Source organism: Atractosteus spatula, chromosome 8 (genome assembly GCF_055471065.1).
Source record: "Atractosteus spatula isolate fAtrSpa1 chromosome 8, fAtrSpa1.hap1, whole genome shotgun sequence".
Taxonomy (NCBI): domain Eukaryota; kingdom Metazoa; phylum Chordata; class Actinopteri; order Semionotiformes; family Lepisosteidae; genus Atractosteus; species Atractosteus spatula.
Genome location: NC_142713.1, coordinates 1,016,977 through 1,044,877, shown reverse-complemented (window position 1 = coordinate 1,044,877; position 27,901 = coordinate 1,016,977). Strand labels below are relative to the sequence as shown.

General features: G+C 54.7%; 1 protein-coding gene across 1 annotated transcript; it reads right to left on the bottom strand.

Annotated features, from left to right (window-relative positions):
• Nucleotides 1-6,719: 6,719 nt before the first annotated feature.
• On the bottom strand, nucleotides 6,720-23,317 carry kcna7 (potassium voltage-gated channel, shaker-related subfamily, member 7). The gene is made up of 2 exons (XM_088924276.1): nucleotides 22,498-23,317; nucleotides 6,720-10,563 (listed from the first exon to the last, which is right to left on the bottom strand). Exons 1-2 carry the CDS (start codon nucleotides 23,116-23,118, stop codon nucleotides 9,577-9,579), a joined length of 1,608 nt encoding a protein of 535 aa, XP_088780402.1. The 5' UTR covers nucleotides 23,119-23,317; the 3' UTR covers nucleotides 6,720-9,576.
• Between the last annotated feature and the right edge of the window lie 4,584 nt (nucleotides 23,318-27,901).

The window sequence follows — 27,901 nt, the reverse complement described above, 5'->3', positions numbered from 1 at the left end:
CCCCGGCTGTCCGATTAGCAGCTGCAGGGTCTGTCCGCAGTCCCGGCAGCCGGCTTGGGTGTGAAGTGTATTGATTCATCTCCACTCCAGGCAGCACGCGTGCCAGCTGTAGATCTTTATGACCTCATCTGCAGGCGGCTGTGTGCTTCATGCTTGCCCAGGGTCAGAGCAATTGCAGTAGCAATTTGGGAAAGCCCACCTGTCCTCTGTTGTTTACCTGTCTCTTATCTCTCCCAGCAGTTCCAGGAAAGGCTCTGGCCCTGCTGACTCACACACCTCTGTTGCAGCCAGAGCTGCAACCTCACAGTCCGGGTCCAGTGCAATGAGTCACAATGAGATCAGGGTAAAAGCACAGTACAGTGCAGTAAAGCCCGATGAGATCAGGGTAAAAGCACAGTACAGTGCAGTAAAGCCTGATGAGATCAGGGTAAAAGCACAGTACAGTGCAGTAAAGCCCAGTGAGATCAGGGTAAAAGCACAGTGCAGCCCAGTGAGATCAGGGTAAAAGCACAGTAAAGCCCAGTGAGATCAGGGTAAAAGCACAGTACAGTGCAGTAAAGCCTGATGAGATCAGGGTAAAAGCACAGTACAGTCCAGTAAAGCCCGGTGAGATCAGGGTAACAGCATAGTACAGTGCAGTGAATCACAGTGAGATCAGAGTCAAAGCACAGTACAGCTCAGTGAGATCAGGGTAAAAGCACAGTACAGTGCAGTAAAGCCCAGTGAGATCAGGGTAAAAACACAATACAGCTCAGTAGAGCCCAGTGAGATCAGGGTAAAAGCACAGTACAGTGCAGTAAAGCCCAGTGAGATTAGGGTAAAAGCACAGTACAGCCCAGTGAGATCAGGGTAAAAGCACAGTAAAGCCCAGTGAGATCAGGGTAAAAGCACAGTACAGCTCAGTAAAGCCCAGTGAGATCAGGGTAAAAACACAATACAGCTCAGTAGAGCCCAGTGAGATCAGGGTAAAAGCACAGTACAGTGCAGTAAAGCCCAGTGAGATCAGGGTAAAAGCACAGTACAGCCCAGTGAGATCAGGGTAAAAGCACAGTACAGTGCAGTAAAGCCCAGTGAGATTAGGGTAAAAACACAGCACAGTGCAGTAAAGCCTGATGAGATCAGGGTAAAAGCACAGTACAGCGCAGTGAATCACAGTGAGATCAGAGTCAAAGCACAGTACAGCTCAGTGAGATCAGGGTAAAAGCACAGTACAGTGCAGTAAAGCCCAGTGAGATCAGGGTAAAAACACAATACAGCTCAGTAGAGCCCAGTGAGATCAGGGTAAAAGCACAGTACAGTGCAGTAAAGCCCGGTGAGATCAGGGTAAAAGCACAGTACAGCGCAGTACAGCCCAGTGAGATCAGGGTAAAAGCACAGTACAGCTCAGTGAGATTAGGGTAAAAGCACAGTACAGTGCAGTAAAGCCCAGTGAGATCAGAGTCAAAGCACAGTACAGCTCAGTAGAGCCCAGTGAGATCAGGGTAAAAACACAGTACAGTGCAGTAAAGCCCAGTGAGATTAGGGTAAAAACACAGCACAGTGCAGTAAAGCCTGATGAGATCAGGGTAAAAGCACAGTACAGTGCAGTGAATCACAGTGAGATCAGAGTCAAAGCACAGTACAGCTCAGTGAGATCAGGGTAAAAGCACAGTACAGTGCAGTAAAGCCCAGTGAGATCAGGGTAAAAACACAGTACAGCGCAGTAGAGCCCAGTGAGATCAGGGTAAAAGCACAGTACAGTGCAGTAAAGCCCGGTGAGATCAGGGTAAAAGCACAGTACAGTGCAGTGAATCACAGCGAGATCAGGGTAAAAGCACAGTACAGCCCAGTGAGATCAGGGTAAAAGCACAGTACAGCGCAGTACAGCCCAGTGAGATCAGGGTAAAAGCACAGTACAGCTCAGTGAGATTAGGGTAAAAGTACAGTACAGTGCAGTAAAGCCCAGTGAGATCAGAGTCAAAGCACAGTACAGCTCAGTAGAGCCCAGTGAGATCAGGGTAAAAACACAGTACAGTGCAGTAAAGCCCAGTGAGATTAGGGTAAAAACACAGCACAGTGCAGTAAAGCCTGATGAGATCAGGGTAAAAGCACAGTACAGTGCAGTGAATCACAGTGAGATCAGAGTCAAAGCACAGTACAGCTCAGTGAGATCAGGGTAAAAGCACAGTACAGTGCAGTAAAGCCCAGTGAGATCAGGGTAAAAACACAATACAGCTCAGTAGAGCCCAGTGAGATCAGGGTAAAAACACAGTACAGTGCAGTAAAGCCCGGTGAGATCAGGGTAAAAGCACAGTACAGTGCAGTGAATCACAGGGAGATCAGGGTAAAAGCACAGTACAGCCCAGTGAGATCAGGGTAAAAGCACAGTACAGTGCAGTAAAGCCCAGTGAGATCAGGGTAAAAACACAGTACAGCTCAGTAGAGCCCAGTGAGATCAGGGTAAAAACACAGTACAGTGCAGTAAAGCCCAGTGAGATCAGGGTAAAAACACAGTACAGCACAGTACAGCCCAGTGAGATCAGGGTAAAAGCACAGTACAGCTCAGTAGAGCCCAGTGAAGGTGGTACTGGCTCCAGGACAGGTGGGTCCAGCTCCTCAGTCCTACTGGGATCACAGCCTGCTGCAGGAACGCAGCCTCTCGCCCCCTGTTCCTCGCGTCACGTCCCGGTTGCATCACTTCCTGAGCCCGCAGGCGCCCTTTGACCCGCTGATAACGGCGGGGGGGGCGCGCGCGCGCACGGGGTTTGAACGCCTGCCGTGCTGGAGGGCGGCGTGATCCCGCTGCCCCCTCTGGGCGCCCGCAGCAGCGGGCAGCGGGCAGTGTGTGCCCAGCTCGGGGGGCCGGCCTGGCTGACTCACTGGCCCAGGAAGGCGGTGTTTGTGTTTGTGTTTGTGTTTGTACAGGAGGCAGTCCCACGCTGCCTCTCTCTCTCTCTCCGCCCCTCCCTCCTGCTCGATATAAAGCCCAGGTCCGTCCTGTCGCCCCATCGCCTGCTCCCGCTGGCACGTCCCGAGCTCCCCGACCCCCTGCCCAGTCCGGAGCGACCCTCTCTCTCTCTCTCTCTGCTGGCCATGCCTCCCGCCCTGCTCTTCGTCCTGCTGTTGGCCCCCGGCCGGGCGCTGGGCTGGCCCCTGGGGCCCCGGGACTCCAGCCCCCTGCTGCTGCTGGGCGACCAGCTGAGGCAGAGGCACCTGTGGGCGCCCAGCCGGCGGGCGGGGCTGTACCTGGAGCTGCGCGCCGACGGGACAGCAGGGGGCGCCCTGGAGCAGACAGCGCAGAGTGAGTCCGCCGGTCGTGGTGTGTGCGTGCGTGCGTGCGTGTGTGTGTGTCTCCAGCAGCTCCGTCAGTGATTGTGATGCGGGCCGTGTGTGTGTGTGTGTGTGTGTGTGTGTGTGTGTCTCTCTCTAGCAGCTCTGCCAGCGGTTTTGATGCGGGCCGTGTGTGTGTGTGTGTGTGTGTGTGTGTGTGTGTGTGTGTGTGTCTCTCTCTAGCAGCTCCGCCAGCGGTTTTGATGCGGGCCGTGTGTGTGTGTGTGTGTGTGTGTGTGTCTCTCTAGCAGCTCCGCCAGCAGTTGTGATGTGGGACACAGACAGGTGATTGAAAGACAGATGAGAGAGAGACAGGTGGACAGGTAGGCACAGAGAGACAGATGATAGACAAACACAGAGCCATAAATAGAGAGACAGACATGCAGAAAGACAGATCAATCCTCTATCTTCTCTCTCTCAGGTCTGCTGGAGCTGCGCTCTCTGAGTTCGGAGGTCACAGTGATCCAGGGAGTGCACACCTCTCTCTACCTGTGCATGGACGAGCTGGGGCACCTGAGAGGGCAGGTGAGAGATACCGCTGACACCCTCACACCCGACACACTGACTCCTCACACCCGACACACTGACTCCCTCACACCTGACACACTGACTCCTTCACACCCAGCACACTGACACCCTCACACCCTCACACCCTCACACTGAGACCCTCACACCCTCACACTGAGCCCCTCACACCCTCACACCCTCACACTGAGCCCCTCACACCCTCACACTGACACCCTCACACTGACACCCTCACACCCTCACACTGAGCCCCTCACACCCTCACACTGACACCCTCACACCCTCACACTGACACCCTCACACTGACTCCCTCACACCCGGCAAACTGACTCCCTCACACCTGACACACTGACTCCCTCACACCCAGCACACTGACTCACACTGACACCCTCACACCCTCACACCTGACACACTGAGACCCTCACACTGACACCCTCACACCTGGCTCCCTCACACTGACACCCTCACACCCTCACACCCGGCACACTGACACCCTCACACCCTCACACTGACACCCTCATACCCGGCTCCCTCACACTGACACCCTCACACCCTCACACCCTCACACCCTCACACTGACACCCTCACACCCTCACACCCTCACACCCGGCACACTGACACCCTCACACTGACACCCTCACACCCTCACACCTGGCTCCCTCACACCTGACACACTGACACTCCCCTCCATGCAGAAGGGCTGCCCGGACACTGCTGTCCTCGTTCCCAGCCGTGTGCGGTGGTGAAGGGTGAATCAGTGTATGCCTCATTGTCAACCCTCCCTTCTCCTTCTCTCCTGTGCCAGAGGACTTTCTCGGAGGCGGACTGCACCTTCACAGAGCTGGTGCTGCCGGACGGGTATTCCGTCTTCCTGTCGGTGCGTCACGGCCGGGCTGTGTCCCTCCAGCCGGCGCGACGCGCACAGCTGCCCCCCGGGAAACGCCTGGCCCCTCTCTCTCAGTTCCTCCCCGTGATCAGCCGCCTGCCTCTGGGGGAGGAAATTCTGGGTTACGAAGACCTGAGCCTTCCGGAGCTGAAACTGCACCGGAATCCTCTGGACCTGGATTCGGGAGATCCGTTCGGATCGGGACTCGAGCTGGACAACGCCCTGCTCAGCCCGGCTTTCTTCAGCAGGAAGTAAGGGAGGGGTGAGGCAGGGAGGACCGGAGACGAGGAGACACATCGGCACAAAGCAGCGCCAAAACACCAAGTGGCATCTCTCAGCTCAGGAAGAACACCATGAGGAGATTCCTCGGGCCAGTCCCACTGCCGCACAGCCGCCACGTCCACGTCACATCGTGCGGCGCAGCCCAGCGATCACACACACCCCTGGGGCCCAGACCCGTCACACGTCGCTGGTCCGATGGCTCACCGACTCTCTCAGCCCGCTGAGACCAGAACCTCCCACTCCCTGAGGGAGCCCGGAGAGATCCCCTTCCATTGCAGGCGCGGGTGTCCAGGCAGCCGCTCCGAAACGCCCAGCTTGTCCCGCGCCTGGACTCTGCAAGGACACAGACTCTCCGGGAAATTCGCGGGACCCCGGGACCGAGTGTCAGCTCTGTCACACTGATCCTGCGTGACCTGGAATATGAGGGTTGGTCCTTTTAGACAGAGGTGATAGAGGGGAAGGCCTGTAGCTGAGGTGGTTCAACTGTATATTTATTCGTGTTTAAGTCTATTTAAGGCATTATTTATTTAAAGTTATTTATTGGTGTGTTTTGTGTTGTCGTCAGGTCCCGGAGCTCTGCTTACTGCCCTGGGGGTCTGATATTTGTAGCTCTGTATTGTGCTCACGCTTCTGCAATACTCAGTTGTGCTTTTAACTGTCTGTACTCTGAACTCTGTTCTCAGGTAAAACAGAACACAAAGTGCTCACGCCTTACAGGACAGCCTCCTGAGGCTCGCTGGTGTCATCTTTGTCTGAGCGTATTTCCAGGCCCTGTGGGGTCTCTGTGTAAGCGTTTCCACAGGGGTGCGCTGGGGTTCGGCGAGAGATTAGAGTCTCTCTGCCCCGGCGGGCGGTGCTTTCCTGTGAGCGGCGATTCGGGCACCTCGCCCCGGCCTTGACCGCTCGGACCTCCGCCCGCCTGCGTCCCCCGGTCCCGCAGACCCTCCGGTCCAGACGAGCGGCCCCCCCTGAACTCCCAGGTGCGAGCGAGCCTGTTCCGAGCGGCTGTCCCGCTCAGCTGGGCTCTGAACACACCCGCGATACCGGCGCCGTGCACTAGGTGGCACAAGGCCAGGGGGAAGAGGGGCGACCCGGGGGCAGCTGCGGGGGGGGGGGGGGGGTACAGTACGTGAGGGAGAGGAGGTGCTCACTTGCGGTATTCACAGTGCGGTATGCTCCAGGAGAGTTCTGCGGGTTTCTGACTGAACCTGGGCGAACTGTCGTTACAAACTCCCCCTGGTGGTTTGCTCGTTGCTGTACAATGGGACCTGGCTTTACTGTCCCCAGGCGGATTCGGCTGGACTTCACGTGACCGGTTTCTCCTGCTCGTCTGGGGCAGGAGCTGTATCCAGGCCTGGACAACCTGTGGGCACACTGGGCTCTCCGGGACAGCGATTCAGTAAATACTCCAGCAAACTGGGCGACAGCCTGACAACCAGGAGGCTTTGCGATGGAAAAAAAAACCTATAAACATCCTAAAAATACAATTCCCCCCAAAAAACCTGGTTCTGAATATAAAGGCGTCTTCTGTCTTGCTCTCTGCCTCCGTGTCTATGAGCTGCCAGATCAGGTCGCCATCTGGTGGCTGGTCGTGGTATCTTGAAGGAGATGGAGAAGAGCATGTCCTCCCACAGTCCACTGTGTGTGTGTGTGTGTGACTTGTCATCAGTCCTTGGTCATTAATTTCATTTTTCACATCAAAGCGCCAGACTTGTCATCACTCCTCGAAAATTAATTTAATTTCTTAAAAATAAAATAAGGATTTACACGAAGCGATAGTAGAATACAGAAACACCAGAATAAAGCCACACAGACATATCCGAGCTCATGAGCTCTCCGCCATCGGTCCCGGCAGCAGTGGGCTGAGCTGCCCAAACCGGGCCAAGGGGTGCCCACAACAGACCCCCCTCTGTTCGCAGACGTCTGCCCAGGGGGGACACACACCGGCCCAACGCCTCAGGCTCCAGCAGCGCCGACCCGGAGCGGACTGCTGTCAGAACCGAGCAGGTGCCGGCCGCAGACATCTCCCGGAGCAGTCGGCCGCTCCCGGCTGCCTCTCTTGACGGATCCCCCGTGGGAAGCTGTGGCATCGTTCCACACACCCGCCACTCTGAGAGTACAGACGTCCCCTGGAGGTTCGGGCCAGTGGGCCTGCAGGGCGACCGGCTCTCAGACTCGACTCGACCTATCGACATGTCTCTCCCGCCCGTCAAAACACTGAAATACTTCCAAGAGCTGAGCACAACGCAAGGCAGACCGGTATCAAACGATCCGTTCCGGCCAAAGATTAATCGCAAGCTGACAAAAACAAGAGAAATTCAAATAAATAAATATCTGTACATGAGGCCTCTTGTAAACGAACACCTGAAGAGGATCCACACCGCCGGGCTTTCCATTCTGGGGACCTGCTGGTGTGGACTTCACCTCTACTCTACTCTCTCCCGATCGGCTCTCGGCTTCCGACTGACTCTCTGTGGTCTGACCTGTCCCCTGTCCTGTTGTGTGTTTATCACTGAGAGATTCTCCTCTCTCTCACTGTGTCTCCTGTCCTGTTGTGTGTTTATCACTGAGAGATTCTCCTCTCTCTCACTGTGTCTCCTGTCCTGTTGTGTGTGTTTATCACTGAGAGATTCTCCTCTCTCTTACTGTGTCTCCTGTCCTGTTGTGTGTTTATCACTGAGAGATTCTCCTCTCTCTCACTGTGTCTCCTGTCCTGTTGTGTGTGTTTATCACTGAGGGAGTCTCTGTGATCTCATCTCTCTCTCACTGTGTCTCCTGTCCTGTTGTGTGTGTTTATTACAGAGGGATTCTCTGTGATCTCCTCTCTCTGTCACTGTGTCTCCTGTCCTGTTTTGTGTGTTTATCACTGAGGGATTCTCTGTGATCTCCTCTCTCTCTCTGTGCCTCCTGTCCAGCTGTGTGTGTTTATTACTGAGGGATTCTCTGTGATCTCCTCTCTCTCTCACTGTGTCTCCTGTCCTGTTGTGTGTGTTAATTACTGAGAGATTCTCTGTGTCTCTCTCTGTCACTTTGTCTCCTGTCCTGTTGTGTGTGTTTATTACTGAGGGACTCTCTGTGATCTCCTCTCTCTCTCTCTGTGTCTCCTGTCCTGTTGTGTGTGTTTATCACTGAGAGATTCTCTGCGATCTCCTCTCTCTCTCACTGTGTCTCCTGTCCTGTTGTGTGTTTATTACTGAGAGATTCTCTGTGATCTCCTCTCTCTCTCACTGTGTCTCCTGTCCTGTTGTTTGTTTATTACTGAGAGATTCTCTGTGATCTCCTCTCTCTCTCCCTGAGTCTCCTGTCCTGTTGTGTGTTTATTACTGAGAGATTCTCTGTGATCTCCTCTCTCTCTCTCTGTGTCTCCTGTCCTGTTGTGTGTGTTTATCACTGAGAGATTCTCTGTGATCTCCTCTCTCTCTCACTGTGTCTCCTGTCCTGTTGTTTGTTTATTACTGAGAGATTCTCTGTGATCTCCTCTCTCTCTCCCTGAGTCTCCTGTCCTGTTGTGAGTGTTTATCACTGAAGGATTCTCTGTGATCTCCTCTCTCTCTCCCTGAGTCTCCTGTCCTGTTGTGAGTGTTTATCACTGAGAGATTCTCTGTGATCTCCTCTCTCTCTCTCACTGTGTCTCCTGTCCTGTTGTGTGTTAATTACTGAGAGATTCTCTGTGTCTCTCTCTGTCACTTTGTCTCCTGTCCTGTTGTGTGTGTTTGTTACTGAGGGATTCTCTGTGATCTCCTCTCTCTGTCACTGTGTCTCCTGTCCTGTTGTGTGTGTTTATTACTGAGAGATTCTCTGTGATCTCCTCTCTCTCTCACTGTGTCTCCTGTCCTGTTGTGTGTTTATTACTGAGGGATTCTCTGTGATCTCCTCTCTCTCTCTCTGTGTCTCCTGTCCTGTTGTGTGTGTTTATCACTGAGAGATTCTCTGCGATCTCCTCTCTCTCTCACTGTGTCTCCTGTCCTGTTGTGTGTTTATTACTGAGAGATTCTCTGTGATCTCCTCTCTCTCTCACTGTGTCTCCTGTCCTGTTGTTTGTTTATTACTGAGAGATTCTCTGTGATCTCCTCTCTCTCTCCCTGAGTCTCCTGTCCTGTTGTGTGTTTATTACTGAGGGATTCTCTGTGATCTCCTCTCTCTCTCTCTGTGTCTCCTGTCCTGTTGTGTGTGTTTATCACTGAGAGATTCTCTGTGATCTCCTCTCTCTCTCACTGTGTCTCCTGTCCTGTTGTTTGTTTATTACTGAGAGATTCTCTGTGATCTCCTCTCTCTCTCCCTGAGTCTCCTGTCCTGTTGTGAGTGTTTATCACTGAAGGATTCTCTGTGATCTCCTCTCTCTCTCCCTGAGTCTCCTGTCCTGTTGTGAGTGTTTATCACTGAGAGATTCTCTGTGATCTCCTCTCTCTCTCTCACTGTGTCTCCTGTCCTGTTGTGTGTTTATCACTGAGGGATTCTCTGTGATCTCCTCTCTCTCTCACTGTGTCTCCTGTCCTGCTGTGTTGTCTTGACTACCGAGGGGTCCTCCGTGCCTCCTCTCTCTCTCACACCTGGGTGACCGGGGGCTGCCGCAGTTAGACGCTGGAGAAGGCGGTCTGGCGGGGGGTCGGTGCCCCCCCGCCCCCGGTGCCCCCTTTCCCCTTGTCTCCGGCGCACAGGGGCCCCAGCAGGTCGCCGTTCGGGGGCCCGCAGATGCCCCGCAGAGCCGCGCCCCCACCGCCGCCGCCGCCGCCGCCGCCTCCCATGCCCGGCGGGTGATAGCCCTCGCCCCGCTCCTCCTCCTCGCCCCCCCCCTCCTCCTCCTCCTCCTCCTCCTCCTCGTCCTCGTCCTCGTCCCCCTCCCAGAGCAGGGTGCGCACGTGCGTGTACTGCGTCTCGTCGCCACACTCCGTCTCGCGGTGGTAGAAGTAGCTGAAGTTGGACACGATGACGGGCACGGGCAGGGAGATGGTCAGCACGCCGGCGATGGCGCACAGCGAGCCCACCAGCTTGCCCCCCACCGTCACGGGGTACATGTCGCCGTAGCCCACCGTCGTCATGGTGACCACGGCCCACCAGAAGGCCTCGGGGATGCTGGTGAAGGTGGTGTCCTGGTGGTCCGCCTCAGCGAAGTAGACGGCGCTGGAGAAGAGGATGACGCCGATGAAGAGGAAGAAGATGAGCAGGCCCAGCTCGCGCATGCTGGCCTTCAGCGTCTGGCCCAGGATCTGCAGGCCCTTGGAGTGGCGCGACAGCTTGAAGATCCGGAAGACGCGCACCAGCCGGATGACCCGGATGATGGCCAGCGACATGGCGGGCGTGCCGCCGCGGGCGCGCGCCAGCTCGGTGCCCAGCGTCACGAAGTAGGGGATGATGGCCACGAAGTCGATCATGTTCATGATGTCCCGGAAGAAGCGCGCCTTGCTGGGCGACGACGAGAAGCGCACCAGCAGCTCGAAGGAGAACCAGCAGATGCAGATGGTCTCCACCACGAAGAAGGGGTCCGAGAAGGGGCTGGGCTGGGGCAGAGGCAGGGGGGAGGAGAAGTTCGAGGGGTGAGGGTGAGGGTGACTGTGAAGGAACTGGAGAGAGAGAGAGGGAGAGAGGGGTTAATACAGACACACTGACTGGACACTCCAGTACATTAACACTGCACTGAGAGAGAGAGGGGTTAATACACACACACTGACTGGACACTCCAGTACATTAACACTGCACTGAGAGAGAGAGGGGTTAATACAGACACACTGACTGGACACTCCAGTACATTAACACTGCACTGAGAGAGAGAGGGGTTAATACACACACACTGACTGGACACTCCAGTACATTAACACTGCACTGAGAGAGAGGGGTTAATACAGACACACTGACTGGACACTCCAGTACATTAACACTGCACTGAGAGAGAGAGGGGTTAATACACACACACTGACTGGACACTCCAGGACATTAACACTGCACTGAGAGAGAGAGGGGTTAATACAGACACACTGACTGGACACTCCAGTACATTAACACTGCACTGAGAGAGAGAGGGGTTAATACACACACACTGACTGGACACTCCAGTACATTAACACTGCACTGAGAGAGAGGGGTTAATACAGACACACTGACTGGACACTCCAGTACATTAACACTGCACTGAGAGAGAGAGGGGTTAATACACACACACTGACTGGACACTCCAGGACATTAACACTGCACTGAGAGAGAGAGGGGTTAATACAGACACACTGACTGGACACTCCAGTACATTAACACTGCACTGAGAGAGAGAGGGGTTAATACACACACACTGACTGGACACTCCAGTACATTAACACTGCACTGAGAGAGAGAGGGGTTCATACAGACACACTGACTGGACACTCCAGTACATTAACACTGCACTGAGAGAGAGAGGGGTTAATACACACACACTGACTGGACACTCCAGTACATTAACACTGCACTGAGAGAGAGAGGGGTTAATACACACACACTGACTGGACACTCCAGTACATTAACACTGCACTGAGAGAGAGAGGGGTTAATACAGACACACTGACTGGACACTCCAGTACATTAACACTGCACTGAGAGAGAGAGGGGTTCATACAGACACACTGACTGGACACTCCAGTACATGGACACTGCACTGAGAGAGAGAGGGGTTCATACAGACACACTGACTGGACACTCCAGTACATTAACACTGCACTGAGAGAGAGAGGGGTTAATACACACACACTGACTGGACACTCCAGTACATTAACACTGCACTGAGAGAGAGGGGTTAATACACACACACTGACTGGACACTCCAGTACATTAACACTGCACTGAGAGAGAGAGGGGTTAATACACACACACTGACTGGACACTCCAGTACATTAACACTGCACTGAGAGAGAGAGGGGTTAATACACACACACTGACTGGACACTCCAGTACATTAACACTGCACTGAGAGAGAGAGAGGGGTTAATACACACACTGACTGGACACTCCAGTACATTAACACTGCACTGAGAGAGAGAGGGGTTAATACAGACACACTGACTGGACACTCCAGTACATTAACACTGCACTGAGAGAGAGAGGGGTTAATACACACACACTGACTGGACACTCCAGTACATTAACACTGCACTGAGAGAGAGGGGTTAATACAGACACACTGACTGGACACTCCAGTACATTAACACTGCACTGAGAGAGAGAGGGGTTAATACACACACACTGACTGGACACTCCAGGACATTAACACTGCACTGAGAGAGAGAGGGGTTAATACAGACACACTGACTGGACACTCCAGTACATTAACACTGCACTGAGAGAGAGAGGGGTTAATACACACACACTGACTGGACACTCCAGTACATTAACACTGCACTGAGAGAGAGAGGGGTTCATACAGACACACTGACTGGACACTCCAGTACATTAACACTGCACTGAGAGAGAGAGGGGTTAATACACACACACTGACTGGACACTCCAGTACATTAACACTGCACTGAGAGAGAGAGGGGTTAATACACACACACTGACTGGACACTCCAGTACATTAACACTGCACTGAGAGAGAGAGGGGTTAATACAGACACACTGACTGGACACTCCAGTACATTAACACTGCACTGAGAGAGAGAGGGGTTCATACAGACACACTGACTGGACACTCCAGTACATTAACACTGCACTGAGAGAGAGAGGGGTTAATACACACACACTGACTGGACACTCCAGTACATTAACACTGCACTGAGAGAGAGGGGTTAATACAGACACACTGACTGGACACTCCAGTACATTAACACTGCACTGAGAGAGAGGGGTTAATACACACACACTGACTGGACACTCCAGTACATTAACACTGCACTGAGAGAGAGAGGGGTTCATACACACACACTGACTGGACACTCCAGTACATTAACACTGCACTGAGAGAGAGAGAGGGGTTAATACAGACACACTGACTGGACACTCCAGTACATTAACACTGCACTGAGAGAGAGAGGGGTTAATACACACACACTGACTGGACACTCCAGGACATTAACACTGCACTGAGAGAGAGAGGGGTTCATACAGACACACTGACTGGACACTCCAGTACATTAACACAGCACTGAGAGAGAGAGGGGTTAATACACACACACTGACTGGACACTCCAGTACATGAACACTGCACTGAGAGAGAGAGGGGTTAATACACACACACTGACTGGACACTCCAGTACATTAACACTGCACTGAGAGAGAGAGGGGTTCATACAGACACACTGACTGGACACTCCAGTACATTAACACTGCACTGAGAGAGAGAGGGGTTCATACAGACACACTGACTGGACACTCCAGTACATGAACACTGCACTGAGAGAGAGAGGGGTTAATACAGACACACTGACTGGACACTCCAGTACATTAACACTGCACTGAGAGAGAGAGGGGTAAATACACACACACTGACTGGACACTCCAGTACATGAACACTGCACTGAGAGAGAGAGGGGTTAATACACACACACTGACTGGACACTCCAGTACATTAACACTGCACTGAGAGAGAGAGGGGTTAATACAGACACACTGACTGGACACTCCAGTACATTAACACTGCACTGAGAGAGAGAGGGGTTAATACAGACACACTGACTGGACACTCCAGTACATTAACACTGCACTGAGAGAGAGAGGGGTTAATACAGACACACTGACTGGACACTCCAGTACATTAACACTGCACTGAGAGAGAGAGGGGTTAATACAGACACACTGACTGGACACTCCAGTACATGAACACTGCACTGAGAGAGAGAGGGGTTAATACACACACACTGACTGGACACTCCAGTACATTAACACTGCACTGAGAGAGAGAGGGGTTAATACACACACACTGACTGGACACTCCAGGACATTAACACTGCACTGAGAGAGAGAGGGGTTCATACAGACACACTGACTGGACACTCCAGTACATTAACACTGCACTGAGAGAGAGAGGGGTTCATACAGACACACTGACTGGACACTCCAGTACATTAACACTGCACTGAGAGAGAGAGGGGTTCATACAGACACACTGACTGGACACTCCAGTACATAAACACTGCACTGAGAGAGAGAGGGGTTAATACAGACACACTGACTGGACACTCCAGTACATTAACACTGCACTGAGAGAGAGAGGGGTTAATACAGATACACTGACTGGACACTCCAGTACATTAACACTGCACTGAGAGAGAGGGGTTAATACACACACACTGACTGGACACTCCAGTACATTAACACTGCACTGAGAGAGGAGTTCTAGGATTGCCACCAACTAAGCCACTGAAACGAGAGTATTTGATTAATCATGGCTGGATTGCTTTATCAAACTGTACTGCTTTGACAACATCCACACTTCCTGCCTGACTGCTGTAAGGGCACAAGTGAACTCCAGCTGGCAGTCTGCACAGACACCAGACCCTGCAGCAGGAGCTTACTGAGGTCAGGTGCCAGTTTCAATACAAATTCTCCTCTGACTCCTGTGTTTGTCTTCCTGTGGGTTTTGAGTGATCATGGACCTGGGTCTAATCCTAATCGTCTACAGAATCTCCCCCTGACATTGTACAGCTTTCACTGGGGCAGATCACTAACATATTCCAGAAATATTTAATTGTCTTTTGGATTCGTGACTAGTTTCTCTCTGAGTCAACACAGGGCTGTGTGAGTCTGTGTGTCTCCAGTGTTGTGATGGAGTCTGTTACGTCCCAGTGTGCGTCTGTGTGTGTTTGTTGTGATGTTCCACACTGCTGACCCTTGATTGTTCTCCCTCCCCCATTGGCCCACCATTACAGCACTGTTCCGTATGACATCATCATCCACCAGCCTCTCAGCCAATCAGAACTCCTCTTATTCACTATATACAGTAACATGGAGGCTTTCAGGAAGAAGAGGCCTTTCATTTGACTTCGGTCCTGCTTGGTTCTGGTTGTTGCTTCGCTTCTGGTTTTTGTTTTGGCTTTGTTGTTTTGCTTTGTGTGTGTATTTTTTGTATAGCTTTGGCTTTGTTGGTTTCTGTTTTTCTCTTTGTACTTCTGTCTGTCTGTTTGTGTTTATCCTAGTTTTGCCATGACCTTGCCCTAACGTGTTGTATGTTCAACTTGTGTGTTCTTCTGTGCCTGTTCCTGTTGATTCCTCTCGTTTTCCCTTATTTGTATTCCTGGTTCACTTGTGTTTTTGTGTAGAGGGTTAGTTCAGGTGGTTGGGTACATTCCCCACACACGTAGTTGATTCTTGTGTCGGTCACACTAGTTCAGTACGGGTGAGTGCCGTTTGTCTTGTGTGGTTTTGGGGAGTCAGTGGAGGTGAGCTAGGGTGTTGAAGACGCTGAAGACCGAGTGTTTCAGGTTTTCTTCTGTAGTCAGGTCAGCTTTCCCTCACTGTCCTGGCCAGCTCCATTTTGTGTGTGATTTTCTTTTCTGTGGCACGGCTCTAGGTCCCTCTCCCTGTGTGTTATTGTGTCCTATTTCATACCAGTCACTCATTCACCTTAAAACCATCACTTCTGCACCAGCCCCTTAATATCACGCTTCCTAGTCCCTCACCAGAACCCACCTGCTTCCAAGAGAATTCTCCTAGATGTTACACCCCTGTACCCCTGGACACTGGGGGTCGTAACGGAGTCGGTGTGAGTCTGTGTGTCTCCAGTGTTGTGATGGAGTCTGTGTGTCTCCAGTGTTGCGATGCAGTCGGTGTGAGTCTGTGTGTCTCCAGTGTTGCGATGCAGTCGGTGTGAGTCTGTGTGTCTCCAGTGTTGTGATGGAGTCTGTGTGTCTCCAGTGTTGCGATGCAGTCGGTGTGAGTCTGTGTGTCTCCAGTGTTGCGATGGAGTCGGTGTGAGTCTGTGTGTGTCCAGTGTTGCGGTGCAGTCGGTGTGAGTCTGTGTGTCTCCAGTGTTGCGATGGAGTCGGTGTGAGTCTGTGTGTCTCCAGTGTTGCGATGGAGTCGGTGTGAGTCTGTGTGTCTCCAGTGTTGCGATGCAGTCGGTGTGAGTCTGTGTGTCTCCAGTGTTGCGGTGCAGTCGGTGTGAGTCTGTGTGTCTCCAGTGTTGCGATGGAGTCGGTGTGAGTCTGTGTGTCTCCAGTGTTGCGATGCAGTCGGTGTGAGTCTGTGTGTCTCCAGTGTTGCGATGGAGTCGGTGTGAGTCTGTGTGTCTCCAGTGTTGCGATGGAGTCGGTGTGAGTCTGTGTGTCTCCAGTGTTGCGATGCAGTCGGTGTGAGTCTGTGTGTCTCCAGTGTTGCGATGCAGTCGGTGTGAGTCTGTGTGTCTCCAGTGTTGTGATGGAGTCTGTGTGTCTCCAGTGTTGCGATGCAGTCGGTGTGAGTCTGTGTGTGTCCAGTGTTGCGGTGCAGTCGGTGTGAGTCTGTGTGTCTCCAGTGTTGCGATGGAGTCGGTGTGAGTCTGTGTGTCTCCAGTGTTGCGATGGAGTCGGTGTGAGTCTGTGTGTCTCCAGTGTTGCGATACAGTCGGTGTGAGTCTGTGTGTCTCCAGTGTTGCGGTGCAGTCGGTGTGAGTCTGTGTGTCTCCAGTGTTGCGATGGAGTCGGTGTGAGTCTGTGTGTCTCCAGTGTTGCGATGGAGTCGGTGTGAGTCTGTGTGTCTCCAGTGTTGCGATACAGTCGGTGTGAGTCTGTGTGTCTCCAGTGTTGCGATGGAGTCGGTGTGAGTCTGTGTGTCTCCAGTGTTGCGATGCAGTCGGTGTGAGTCTGTGTGTCTCCAGTGTTGCGATGCAGTCGGTGTGAGTCTGTGTGTCTCCAGTGTTGCGATGGAGTCGGTGTGAGTCTGTGTGTCTCCAGTGTTGCGATGCAGTCGGTGTGAGTCTGTGTGTCTCCAGTGTTGCGATGCAGTCGGTGTGAGTCTGTGTGTCTCCAGTGTTGTGATGGAGTCTGTGTGTCTCCAGTGTTGCGATGCAGTCGGTGTGAGTCTGTGTGTCTCCAGTGTTGCGATGCAGTCGGTGTGAGTCTGTGTGTGTCCAGTGTTGCGGTGCAGTCGGTGTGAGTCTGTGTGTCTCCAGTGTTGCGATACAGTCGGTGTGAGTCTGTGTGTCTCCAGTGTTGCGATGGAGTCGGTGTGAGTCTGTGTGTCTCCAGTGTTGCGATGGAGTCGGTGTGAGTCTGTGTGTCTCCAGTGTTGCGATACAGTCGGTGTGAGTCTGTGTGTCTCCAGTGTTGCGATGGAGTCGGTGTGAGTCTGTGTGTCTCCAGTGTTGCGATGCAGTCGGTGTGAGTCTGTGTGTCTCCAGTGTTGCGATGCAGTCGGTGTGAGTCTGTGTGTCTCCAGTGTTGTGATGGAGTCTGTGTGTCTCCAGTGTTGCGATGCAGTCGGTGTGAGTCTGTGTGTCTCCAGTGTTGCGATGCAGTCGGTGTGAGTCTGTGTGTGTCCAGTGTTGCGGTGCAGTCGGTGTGGGTCTGTGTGTCTCCAGTGTTGTAACGGAGTCGGTGTCTTTAGGTGTATTAATATCACGAAGTGTGTTTATCACACTCATCAGTCGTGTTCTCAGGGACGCCCTTCAGCTAAATTTAGCGTCTCCTCTCATCCCTGAGGAGAAACCCGAGAGAGAGATGAAGGAATCTGAGAGGGGCTCTCCTCTCTCCTCCCCTCCTCCCTCTTTCTCTGTCTCTCTCACCCTCCCTCTCCTGCCCTGTGTCTCTGTCCCCCTGTCCCTCGCCCCTCCTGCCCTGTGTCTCTGTCCCCCTGTCTCTGTCCCTCTCCTGCCCTGTGTCTCTGTCCCCCTGTCCCTTGTCCCTCCTGCCCTGTCCCCCTGTCCCTTGCCTCTCTTGCCCTGTCTCTCTGTCCCCCCGTCCCTTGCCTCTCTTGCCCTGTCTCTCTGTCCCCCCGTCCCTTGCCTCTCCTGCCCCATGTCTCTGTCCCCCTGTCCCTCGCCTGCTCTGTGCTCCACTCCCTGTCTTGTCTTTCTCACACCTTTCCTGTGTCTCTCTCTCTCTCCCGGTCTCTCGGAGACTTAAAGGTCAGGGTGATGGCACCCAGCAGAGGCAGAAGGATGGCCGATCAGCCTGGATAGAGTTTCTGAGCCTCACTGCTCTGATACCTTCCCCAACACAGCTGGTCTGTCTTCCTCCAGACGCGCCCCAGTACACAGAAGCCCTCTCTCTGCAAGAGACACCAGAACTCTGACTGCCGCACAAACACGGCAACGTCTTGGAGCAGCTCTGACATGGCCAGAGAGGATGTGTGTCCAGCTGCTGCTGGATCTGTTTTTGCAGGAGATACTGTGGCTTCTGTCTGCCTGGCACAGATAGCGACTGTGGATGGGTAGGGGGACTGGGTACACCAGATCAGATAGTCAGATGATAGAGACTGGAGATCGGGGGTCAGCAGTGTGAGACGGAGGAGACTGGAGATCGGGGGTCAGCAGTGTGAGACGGAGGAGACTGGAGATCGGGGGTCAGCAGTGTGAGGTGGAGACTGGAGATCGGGGGTCGGCAGTGTGAGGTGGAGACTGGAGATCGGGGGTCGGCAGTGTGAGACGGAGGAGACTGGAGATCGGGGGTCAGCAGTGTGAGATAGAGACTGGAGATCGGGGGTCAGCAGTGTGAGGTGGAGACTGGAGATCGGGGGTCAGCAGTGTGAGGTGGAGACTGGAGATCGGGGGTCAGCAGTGTGAGGTGGAGACTGGAGATCGGGGATCAGCAGTGTGAGACGGAGGAGACTGGAGATCGGGGGTCAGCAGTGTGAGACGGAGGAGACTGGAGACCGGGGGACGGCAGTGTGAGATAGAGACTGGAGATCGGGGGTCGGCAGTGTGAGACGGAGGAGACTGGAGATCGGGGGTCAGCAGTGTGAGACGGAGGAGACTGGAGATCGGGGGTCAGCAGTGTGAGATAGAGACTGGAGATCGGGGGTCAGCAGTGTGAGACGGAGGAGACTGGAGATCGGGGGTCAGCAGTGTGAGATGGAGACTGGAGATCGGGGGTCAGCAGTGTGAGACGGAGGAGACTGGAGATCGGGGGTCAGCAGTGTGAGACGGAGGAGACTGGAGATCGGGGGTCGGCAGTGTGAGGTGGAGACTGGAGATCGGGGGTCAGCAGTGTGAGACGGAGGAGACTGGAGATCGGGGGTCAGCAGTGTGAGATAGAGACTGGAGATCGGGGGTCAGCAGTGTGAGACGGAGGAGACTGGAGATCGGGGGTCAGCAGTGTGAGATGGAGACTGGAGATCGGGGGTCAGCAGTGTGAGACGGAGGAGACTGGAGATCGGGGGTCAGCAGTGTGAGACGGAGGAGACTGGAGATCGGGGGTCAACAGTGTGAGACGGAGGAGACTGGAGATCGGGGGTCAGCAGTGTGAGACGGAGGAGACTGGAGATCGGGGGTCGGCAGTGTGAGGTGGAGACTGGAGATCGGGGGTCAGCAGTGTGAGATGGAGACTGGAGATCGGGGGTCAGCAGTGTGAGGTGGAGACTGGAGATCGGGGGTCAGCAGTGTGAGACGGAGGAGACTGGAGATCGGGGGTCAGCAGTGTGAGACGGAGGAGACTGGAGACCGGGGGACGGCAGTGTGAGATAGAGACTGGAGATCGGGGGTCAGCAGTGTGAGACGGAGGAGACTGGAGATCGGGGGTCAGCAGTGTGAGACGGAGGAGACTGGAGATCGGGGGTCAGCAGTGTGAGATGGAGACTGGAGATCGGGGGTCAGCAGTGTGAGATGGAGACTGGAGATCGGGGGTCAGCAGTGTGAGATGGAGACTGGAGATCGGGGGTCAGCAGTGTGAGACGGAGGAGACTGGAGATCGGGGGTCAGCAGTGTGAGACGGAGGAGACTGGAGATCGGGGGTCAGCAGTGTGAGACGGAGGAGACTGGAGATCGGGGGTCAACAGTGTGAGACGGAGGAGACTGGAGATCGGGGGTCAGCAGTGTGAGACGGAGGAGACTGGAGATCGGGGGTCGGCAGTGTGAGGTGGAGACTGGAGATCGGGGGTCGGCAGTGTGAGGTGGAGACTGGAGATCGGGGGTCAGCAGTGTGAGATAGAGACTGGAGATCGGGGGTCAGCAGTGTGAGATAGAGACTGGAGATCGGGGGTCAGCAGTGTGAGATAGAGACTGGAGATCGGGGGTCAGCAGTGTGAGGTGGAGACTGGAGATCGGGGGTCAGCAGTGTGAGGTGGAGACTGGAGATCGGGGGTCGGCAGTGTGAGATGGAGGAGACTGGAGATCGGGGGTCGGCAGTGTGAGATAGAGACTGGAGATCGGGGGTCAGCAGTGTGAGACGGAGGAGACTGGAGATCGGGGGTCGGCAGTGTGAGATAGAGACTGGAGATCGGGGGTCGGCAGTGTGAGACGGAGGAGACTGGAGATCGGGGGTCAGCAGTGTGAGATAGAGACTGGAGATCTCTATCAGCAGTGTGAGGTCAGCAGTGTGGGTCAGCAGTGTGAGGTGGAGGAGACTGGAGATCGGGGGTCAGCAGTGTGAGATAGAGACTGGAGACCGGGGGTCGGCAGTGTGAGACGGAGGAGACTGGAGATCGGGGGTCGGCAGTGTGAGATAGAGACTGGAGATTGGGGGTCGGCAGTGTGAGACGGAGGAGACTGGAGATCGGGGGTCAGCAGTGTGAGATAGAGACTGGAGATCGGGGGTCGGCAGTGTGAGACGGAGGAGACTGGAGATCGGGGGTCAGCAGTGTGAGATAGAGACTGGAGATCGGGGGTCGGCAGTGTGAGACGGAGGAGACTGGAGATCGGGGGTCAGCAGTGTGAGACGGAGGAGACTGGAGATCGGGGGTCGGCAGTGTGAGATAGAGACTGGAGATCGGGGGTCGGCAGTGTGAGACGGAGGAGACTGGAGATCGGGGGTCAGCAGTGTGAGATAGAGACTGGAGATCGGGGGTCGGCAGTGTGAGACGGAGGAGACTGGAGACCGGGGGTCGGCAGTGTGAGATTGAGTAGTATATCTGGGAGGCGGAGATGTGGTGTTTGATGACCCTGGGGGTGGGTACTCAGTAGGGCGATGGGACAGGTGGGCAGGGGCGATGGCTCTGTGTCTGAGGAGCACACCTGGTCAGGCAGAGAAGACCTTAAGTGTGAGTGGTGCTCTCAGTGCGGACAGGGACAGGGACAGGAACAGGGACAGGGCAGGTGAAGCGAGAGCTCTCCTCTCACCCCCCTCCTCCGCCTCACCCTGCCCCACCCATCAACTCCAGAACCAACAGATTCAAGTTCCCATTCAGACCTGTAGCCATGTCCTTACTCAACACGTGACTTCTGTGTCAACGTGCAGATGGTTGTTCCTGTCGTTCTCTTCTTCTTCTGTTCATCTGTACACCAGCACAGCATGCCACCCCCCAGGGGTAATAAACTCTCTCCCTCTCTCCCTCTCTCCCTCTCTCCCTCTCTCCCTCTCTCATCACCCGGCCCTTCTGCTCTTCCTGCAGTGTGCGATTCACACGAAGGGAAAGGCTGGGGGGGAGTCTGGCCAGGACACTGGGGTGACACCCCTACTCTTCTCGAGAGACACCCTGGGATCGTTCATGACCACAGAGATTTATTTCTCATCCGAAGGACGGCTCCTGTTTTTGTACGGTTACGGATCCCTGCCACTCTGATACAGCTCCAGAACACCTTTCCTGTTGCTGCATCGATGTGAAACCAGGAATCTTTTCCTCTTAGCTTAGTGTATTACACTTGGGATCCTCTTCTATTATCTAGGAAACTGATGATACTGATAAAACCTTAACACTAAACACTGAATATTTTCACTTAATTTAAGAACCAAGTTCTAGAATAAATATGGATTATTTGCTCTTAATTGAGGAACTGTTTTCAGTGATGAATATGGATTATTTCTCTGTAATTAAGGAACTGTTTTCAGTGATGAATATGGATTATTTCTCTGTAATTAAGGAACTGTTTTCAGTGATGAATATGGATTATTTCCTCGTAATTAAAGAACTGGTTTCAGTGTTATTTTTCCCTTGACTAAGGCACAGTGTTTTAATGCACATCTGTCTCCTGTAACTGAGGTCCAGACTTGTGCCAGTTCCCCTTAGCTACTGTACAGCCCTCAGCACAGGATAGCGACCGCTGTCAGTCCGGGGTGCTCCCCTCTGTGTGACCCCCTCCAGCTCCAGGTCTGTCCCCTGTCTCTCTCTGACAAGGGTCAGACAGCTCCGAGCGTACCGGTCCAACAACAGCTATTCCAGGAGACGGGAGCTCTCTCCCACACGGTTACTGGCTGTGTTCTGGACACACAGACAGGGCCCATCACCCTGCTGGCTAGTGAAGCTTCTCGGAGGAGGAGAAGCATCACAACTCTTGTGAACAACCTGCGTGTCTCCCTTCTTCCTCCTCTCCCTCTCTCCTCTCCCCTCTGTGTACCTGCTCCCTCCCTCTGCCCCTCTCCACGTACCTCCTCTCTCTCCCCCTCTCCGCGTACCTGCTCCCTCTCCCTCACTCCTCTCTCTCCCCCTCTCCGCGTACCTGCTCCCTCCCTCTGCCCCTCTCCGCGTACCTGCTCCCTCTCGTTCTTGAAGTCCGGCAGCGTCTCCAGGCAGAAGATGACGATGGACACCAGGATGATCATGACGGAGATGATGGCGATGACGCGGGCGGCGGAGGAGGACTCGGGGTACTCGAAGAGCAGCCAGAGGCGGCGCTGCAGGGGGCCCGGGGGCAGCGGCCGGGCCTCCTCCTTGGGGAAGCCCTCGTCGTCCCGGAAACGGGCCAGCGCCTCGCCGCCCAGCTCGTAGAAGGCCAGCTCCTCCATGAAGACGTCCAGCGGCACATGGGCCGGCCGCCGCAGCCGCCCGCCCGACTGGTAGAAGTAGAGGATGGCGTCGAAGCAGAGCCGGTTCCGGTCCAGGAAGAGCTCGTCGCGCAGCGGGTCGTAGTAGCGGCGGCGGCGCCGCGGGTCGCCCAGCAGGGTGTCGGGGAACTGGGCCAGCGTGCGCAGCTGCGTCTCGAACCGCAGGCCGGACACGTTGATGGCCAGGCGCTCGCCGGGGCCCCCGGGGGCCCCCCCCCGCCGCCGCCGCCGCCGCGCGCCCCGCTCCGCCGTGTTGCGCTCGTTCTTGCCGCTCTTGGGGTCCCCCTGTCGCCCCTCCTCCTGCTGCTCCTGCTGCTTGTTGTCCATCGCCGGCGGGGAGGGGGGGGCCCGCTGGCCGCCCTCTCCGCTACCTCGGGGTCCGGCCGGGCCGGCGCTGTCCGCGGGGCCGCAGGGACACGGCCCCTCTCTCCCTCGCTCGCGGGAAAGGGGTGCTCGCGCTCGGGGCCGTCCCGTCTCGCTCGGCGGCGGCTGCTGCTGTTTCCACTCTCCCTCGCCCTCTCCCTCGGTCTCCAGGCTCAGCGCTGAGATTTTCGGGAATGCTGTCCCATCGAAATACGATCCCCCCCCCCGCCCCCCCCACCGTGAGGACAGCCTCTCTCTCCCCCCCTCCAGGATCGAGTGACAGCATCGCTACACCCGACTCCCCAGCCCCCCCCCCCAAAACAGCCCCCCCTGCACTTTTCCCACAGCCCAAAAAAACACAAGCAGGCTGGCAGACACACAGAAACACACTGCAACCCCCACACCAACCTGTCACTGCTGCAGAATAACGCCTCTCTCTCAGCACAGTGTTCATGTACTGGAGTGTCCAGTCAGTGTGTCTGTATTAACCCCTCTCTCTCTCAGCACAGTGTTCATGTACTGGAGTGTCCAGTCAGTGTGTCTGTATGAACCCCTCTCTCTCAGTGCAGTGTTAATGTACTGGAGTGTCCAGTCAGTGTGTGTGTATTAACCCCTCTCTCTCTCAGTGCAGTGTTCATGTACTGGAGTGTCCAGTCAGTGTGTGTGTATTAACCCCTCTCTCTCTCAGTGCAGTGTTCATGTACTGGAGTGTCCAGTCAGTGTGTGTGTATTAACCCCTCTCTCTCTCAGCGCAGTGTTCATGTGCTGGAGTGTCCAGTCAGTGTGTCAGTATTAACCCCTCTCTCTCAGTGCAGTGTTAATGTACTAGAGTGTCCAGTCAGTGTGTCTGTATTAACCCCTCTCTCTCTCAGTGCAGTGTTAATGTACTGGAGTGTCCAGTCAATGTGTCTGTATTAACCTCTCTCTCTCAGTGCAGTGTTAATGTACTGGAGTGTCCAGTCAGTGTGTCTGTTTGAACCCCTCTCTCTCTCAGTGCAGTGTTAATGTACTGGAGTGTCCAGTCAGTGTGTCTGTATTAACCCCCCTCTCTCTCTCAGTGCAGTGTTAATGTACTGGAGTGTCCAGTCAGTGTGTCTGTATGAACCCCTCTCTCTCTCAGTGCAGTGTTAATGTACTGGAGTGTCCAGTCAGTGTGTCTGTATTAACCCCTCTCTCTCAGTGCAGTGTTAATGTACTAGAGTGTCCAGTCAGTGTGTCTGTATGAACCCCCCTCTCTCTCAGTGCAGTGTTAATGTACTGGAGTGTCCAGTCAGTGTGTCTGTATTAACCCCTCTCTCTCAGTGCAGTGTTAATGTACTGGAGTGTCCAGTCAGCGTGTCTGTATTAACCCCTCTCTCTCTCAGCGCAGTGTTCATGTGCTGGAGTGTCCAGTCTGTGTGTGTATTAACCCCTCTCTCTCAGTGCAGTGTTAATGTACTGGAGTGTCCAGTCAGTGTGTCTGTATTAACCCCCCTCTCTCTCAGTGCAGTGTTAATGTACTGGAGTGTCCAGTCAGTGTGTCTGTATTAACCCCTCTCTCTCAGACATAGTGACTGGGACCTACAGTACATTAACACTCAGTACAGACTCTGAAAATGATTCTCTTCAGGTTTGAGGAGTGGACAAAGAGCTGACTCTGTCTTGTGTGAACTGACTGATGTCTCTTCAGAGCTCCAGACTGACTGAAACTCTGTCCCATCTGAGTGATGGGACTCGAGTATTTCCAGTGGATTCTGGAGTCTGTACTGGAGCAGCAGAGGGTGTGAGTGTGTGTGTCAGAGAGTCCACTGTCGTCTTGTTCAGTGATTAAAGAAACTAGAAGAGATTCATGCTCTGTTCTGTGTACTCTTGTACTGTTTTTATTGTCATTGTTTTCCTGTTTAAGCTGAGATTCAGACCTGTCACGCTAGGAGAAATGTAACCAAGTAAATCTCTCCTGGGTTGGGTAAAGCACAGAAGTATGAGCTCTTAAACGTGCTCAAGTATCAGAAGCAGAAATTGTCCTTAAATTCTGCCCATGGAAAGTTGCTGTTATTCTGAGTTAACACCATTTAACACACACACACACACACACACACACATATGGTTACATTTAATTCTCAAACAGGAATTTAAATTGTAGCCACAAGCTGGATCCATAAAACAATTTTATTGCCCGCCATGTCAGATGTTTTGAGACGTGTGCAGAGTCCCAGCGCTGTTCCCCAGGACACACAGCTCCCTGGCCAGACAAGAGCAATAAACACAGTAAACACAGCGGAGTCCAATTACCCTCCTGGGTATTGTTTTCACATTCAGGCGCACGCAGGGCTGGCGGTTCCCCCCCCGGCTCATCCCCAGAGCTCTCGTCCAGCGATACTGAGGGGCACCGGACCTCAGCTGACCCCCGCCGGACAGGTCAAGAACCCCTTCCAGCGGCTCGGCCCTTCCTCAGAGGAGCGGGTCTCCTCCTCTTCCTCGTCCCTCCTGACTGAGCTCGGAGCCGTCGGGGGGGGTGGGGGGGGACGCCTCCCGTGCACACCAAACGCTCATGCACAGACGTCAGCCAGCAGGCCCCGCGCTCACTACCGCCTGCAGGAAGATCAAGTTTAAATGGGCCTGCTCCGGACTGGGGCGCGCTCGGGACTGGCGAGCAGGGCTCCGTCTGGAAACGCAGCTCCACCCCGGGGCGACCCCGCGGCGGAGGGCAGGCCCGTGTCCCAGCAGCCCCCTCGGCGACCGGGCCCGGCTCGTCAGTCCTCCGGCCCGCGCGCGGCCGGGGGGGCCCTCCTCAGGGCACGGCCTCCGGGCTCGAGGTGCACACAAGCGTCCAGGTGTTCAGGTGCACAGAAAGGCGTGTTAAGGTGTTCGTTCCGCTGGGATGGATCGCGCTCGACGGGAGACTGAACCGTATTGTCATCTCCACCCACGCCAGCGAACGGACACTGAGACTTCGGGCCCGGCGGATCAGAGCAGTGACTGAGCAGAGACGAGCAGTTTCAGGTCCATTTTCTCCAGTCTCACGGCAGCCTCACAGCCCCACTCTGCTCCGGCAGCTCCGGGGGAAACGACGAGGCCAGACGACAGCTCCTACAGCGCCGGCCAACTGTCTCCGTAACCCGAGGTCGGCGGCGTACACCATCTGTCCTAATGCAGGGAGCTCCTGAAGACACACCAACAGCTGCATCGCCCTGCAGCTCCCAGCTGGCAGCCCTTACTGGAGCCCAGCAGTGTGAGCCTGGCCAGTACCTGGAGGGCAGACTCCTGGGAAAAACTGAAGTTGCTGCTGGGAGAGGTAATAATAATAATAATGATAATAATAATAATAATAATAATTCCTCACACTTATATAGCGCTTTTCTGGACACTCCACTCAAAGCTCAGGTAATGGGGATCCCCTCCACCCCCACCAGTGTGCAGCGCCACCTGGATGATGCGACGGCAGCCATAGTGCGCCAGTCCGCTCCCCACACACCAGCTCTCAGTGGGGAGGAGAGCTGAGTGATGGAGCCAGTTCAGAGAGGGGGGTTATTAGGAGCCATGAGGGGTAAAGGCCAGGGGGGAGTTTGGCCAGGACACTGGGGTAACACCCCTACTCTTCTCGAGAGACACCCTGGGATTGTTCATGACCACAGAGAGTCAGGACCTCAGGTTTACGTCTCATCTGAAGGACGGCGCCTTTTTACAGTAGAGTGTCCCCGTCACTATACTGGGGCATTAGGACCCACACAGACCACAGGCTGAGCGCCCCCTGCTGGCCCCACTTACAGAGTGTCCAGAACAGCGCGGCAGAGGTGTGAGGATCACGATTAGGCGAATGAAACGGCGACGTGCACCTCCCACTGCGAGCTGCCTCACTCCTGCCACAGAGAGGGCACCCCAGGCGCCGCTGGCCTCTCCCACCAGCCTCCTCCTGGGCCTCCAGCTCCTGCCAGGGCGAGGGGAGGGCCAAGCCACACAGGCTCTCCCTCCAGCGGTGTGGCCATTGACGGACAGCAGAGACCTTAAAGATCAGCACTCCCAACTATATCACATAAAGGCTCTTATTCCTACTGCCGTTTCATACTGACACACTGTGGACGCACCAGGGCGAACCGGTCCGAACCTGGTCCGGATAAAACATCATTGCAGCCGACAGGGCTCACAGGCAGCCCGGGCAAGAGGATATGACCTGGGGGGACCCAACCGGGACGCTCCGGCGAGCTCTGGGCTCACGCTGGATCCCCACATGCAGGGCGAACACGAGACCGGAAACACACCTGGCACTTCCTGTTCACCGCCGCTGGCGAGACCATAGAGAGAGAAAGAAACAACAAACTGAAACAGACCCTGACGAAGTACAGGCTCAGTGACCACAGCCTGGACACACACACTGGACACAGACAGACCTGGCTGCCCAGAGAGGACAGGCTCAGTGACCACAGCTTGGACACACACACTGGACACAGGCAGACCTGACTGCCCAGAGAGGACAGGCTCAGTGACCACAGCCTGGACACACACACTGGACACAGGCAGACCTGGCTACCCAGAGAGGACAGGCTCAGTGACCACAGCCTGGACACACACACTGGACACAGGCAGACCTGACTGCCCAGAGAGGACAGGCTCAGTGACCACAGCCTGGACACACACACTGGACACAGGCAGACCTGACTGCCCAGAGAGGACAGGCTGTGTTCCCACTGCCAGCGGGGAGAAACAGAGACAGAGGTGCACTTCCTACTGCACTGTGACAGATACTCTGGGATTAGAGAAACATCCTTCC

Coding starts and splice junctions, on each gene's coding strand:
- kcna7 (XM_088924276.1), bottom strand. CDS start 23,118: ATGGACAACAAGCAGCAGGAGCAGCAGGAGGAGGGGCGACAGGGGGAC. Junction 10,564..22,497: donor TCAAGAACGAGAGGGAGCAG/GTACGCGGAGAG, acceptor CTCTCTCTCCAG/TTCCTTCACAGTCACCCTCA.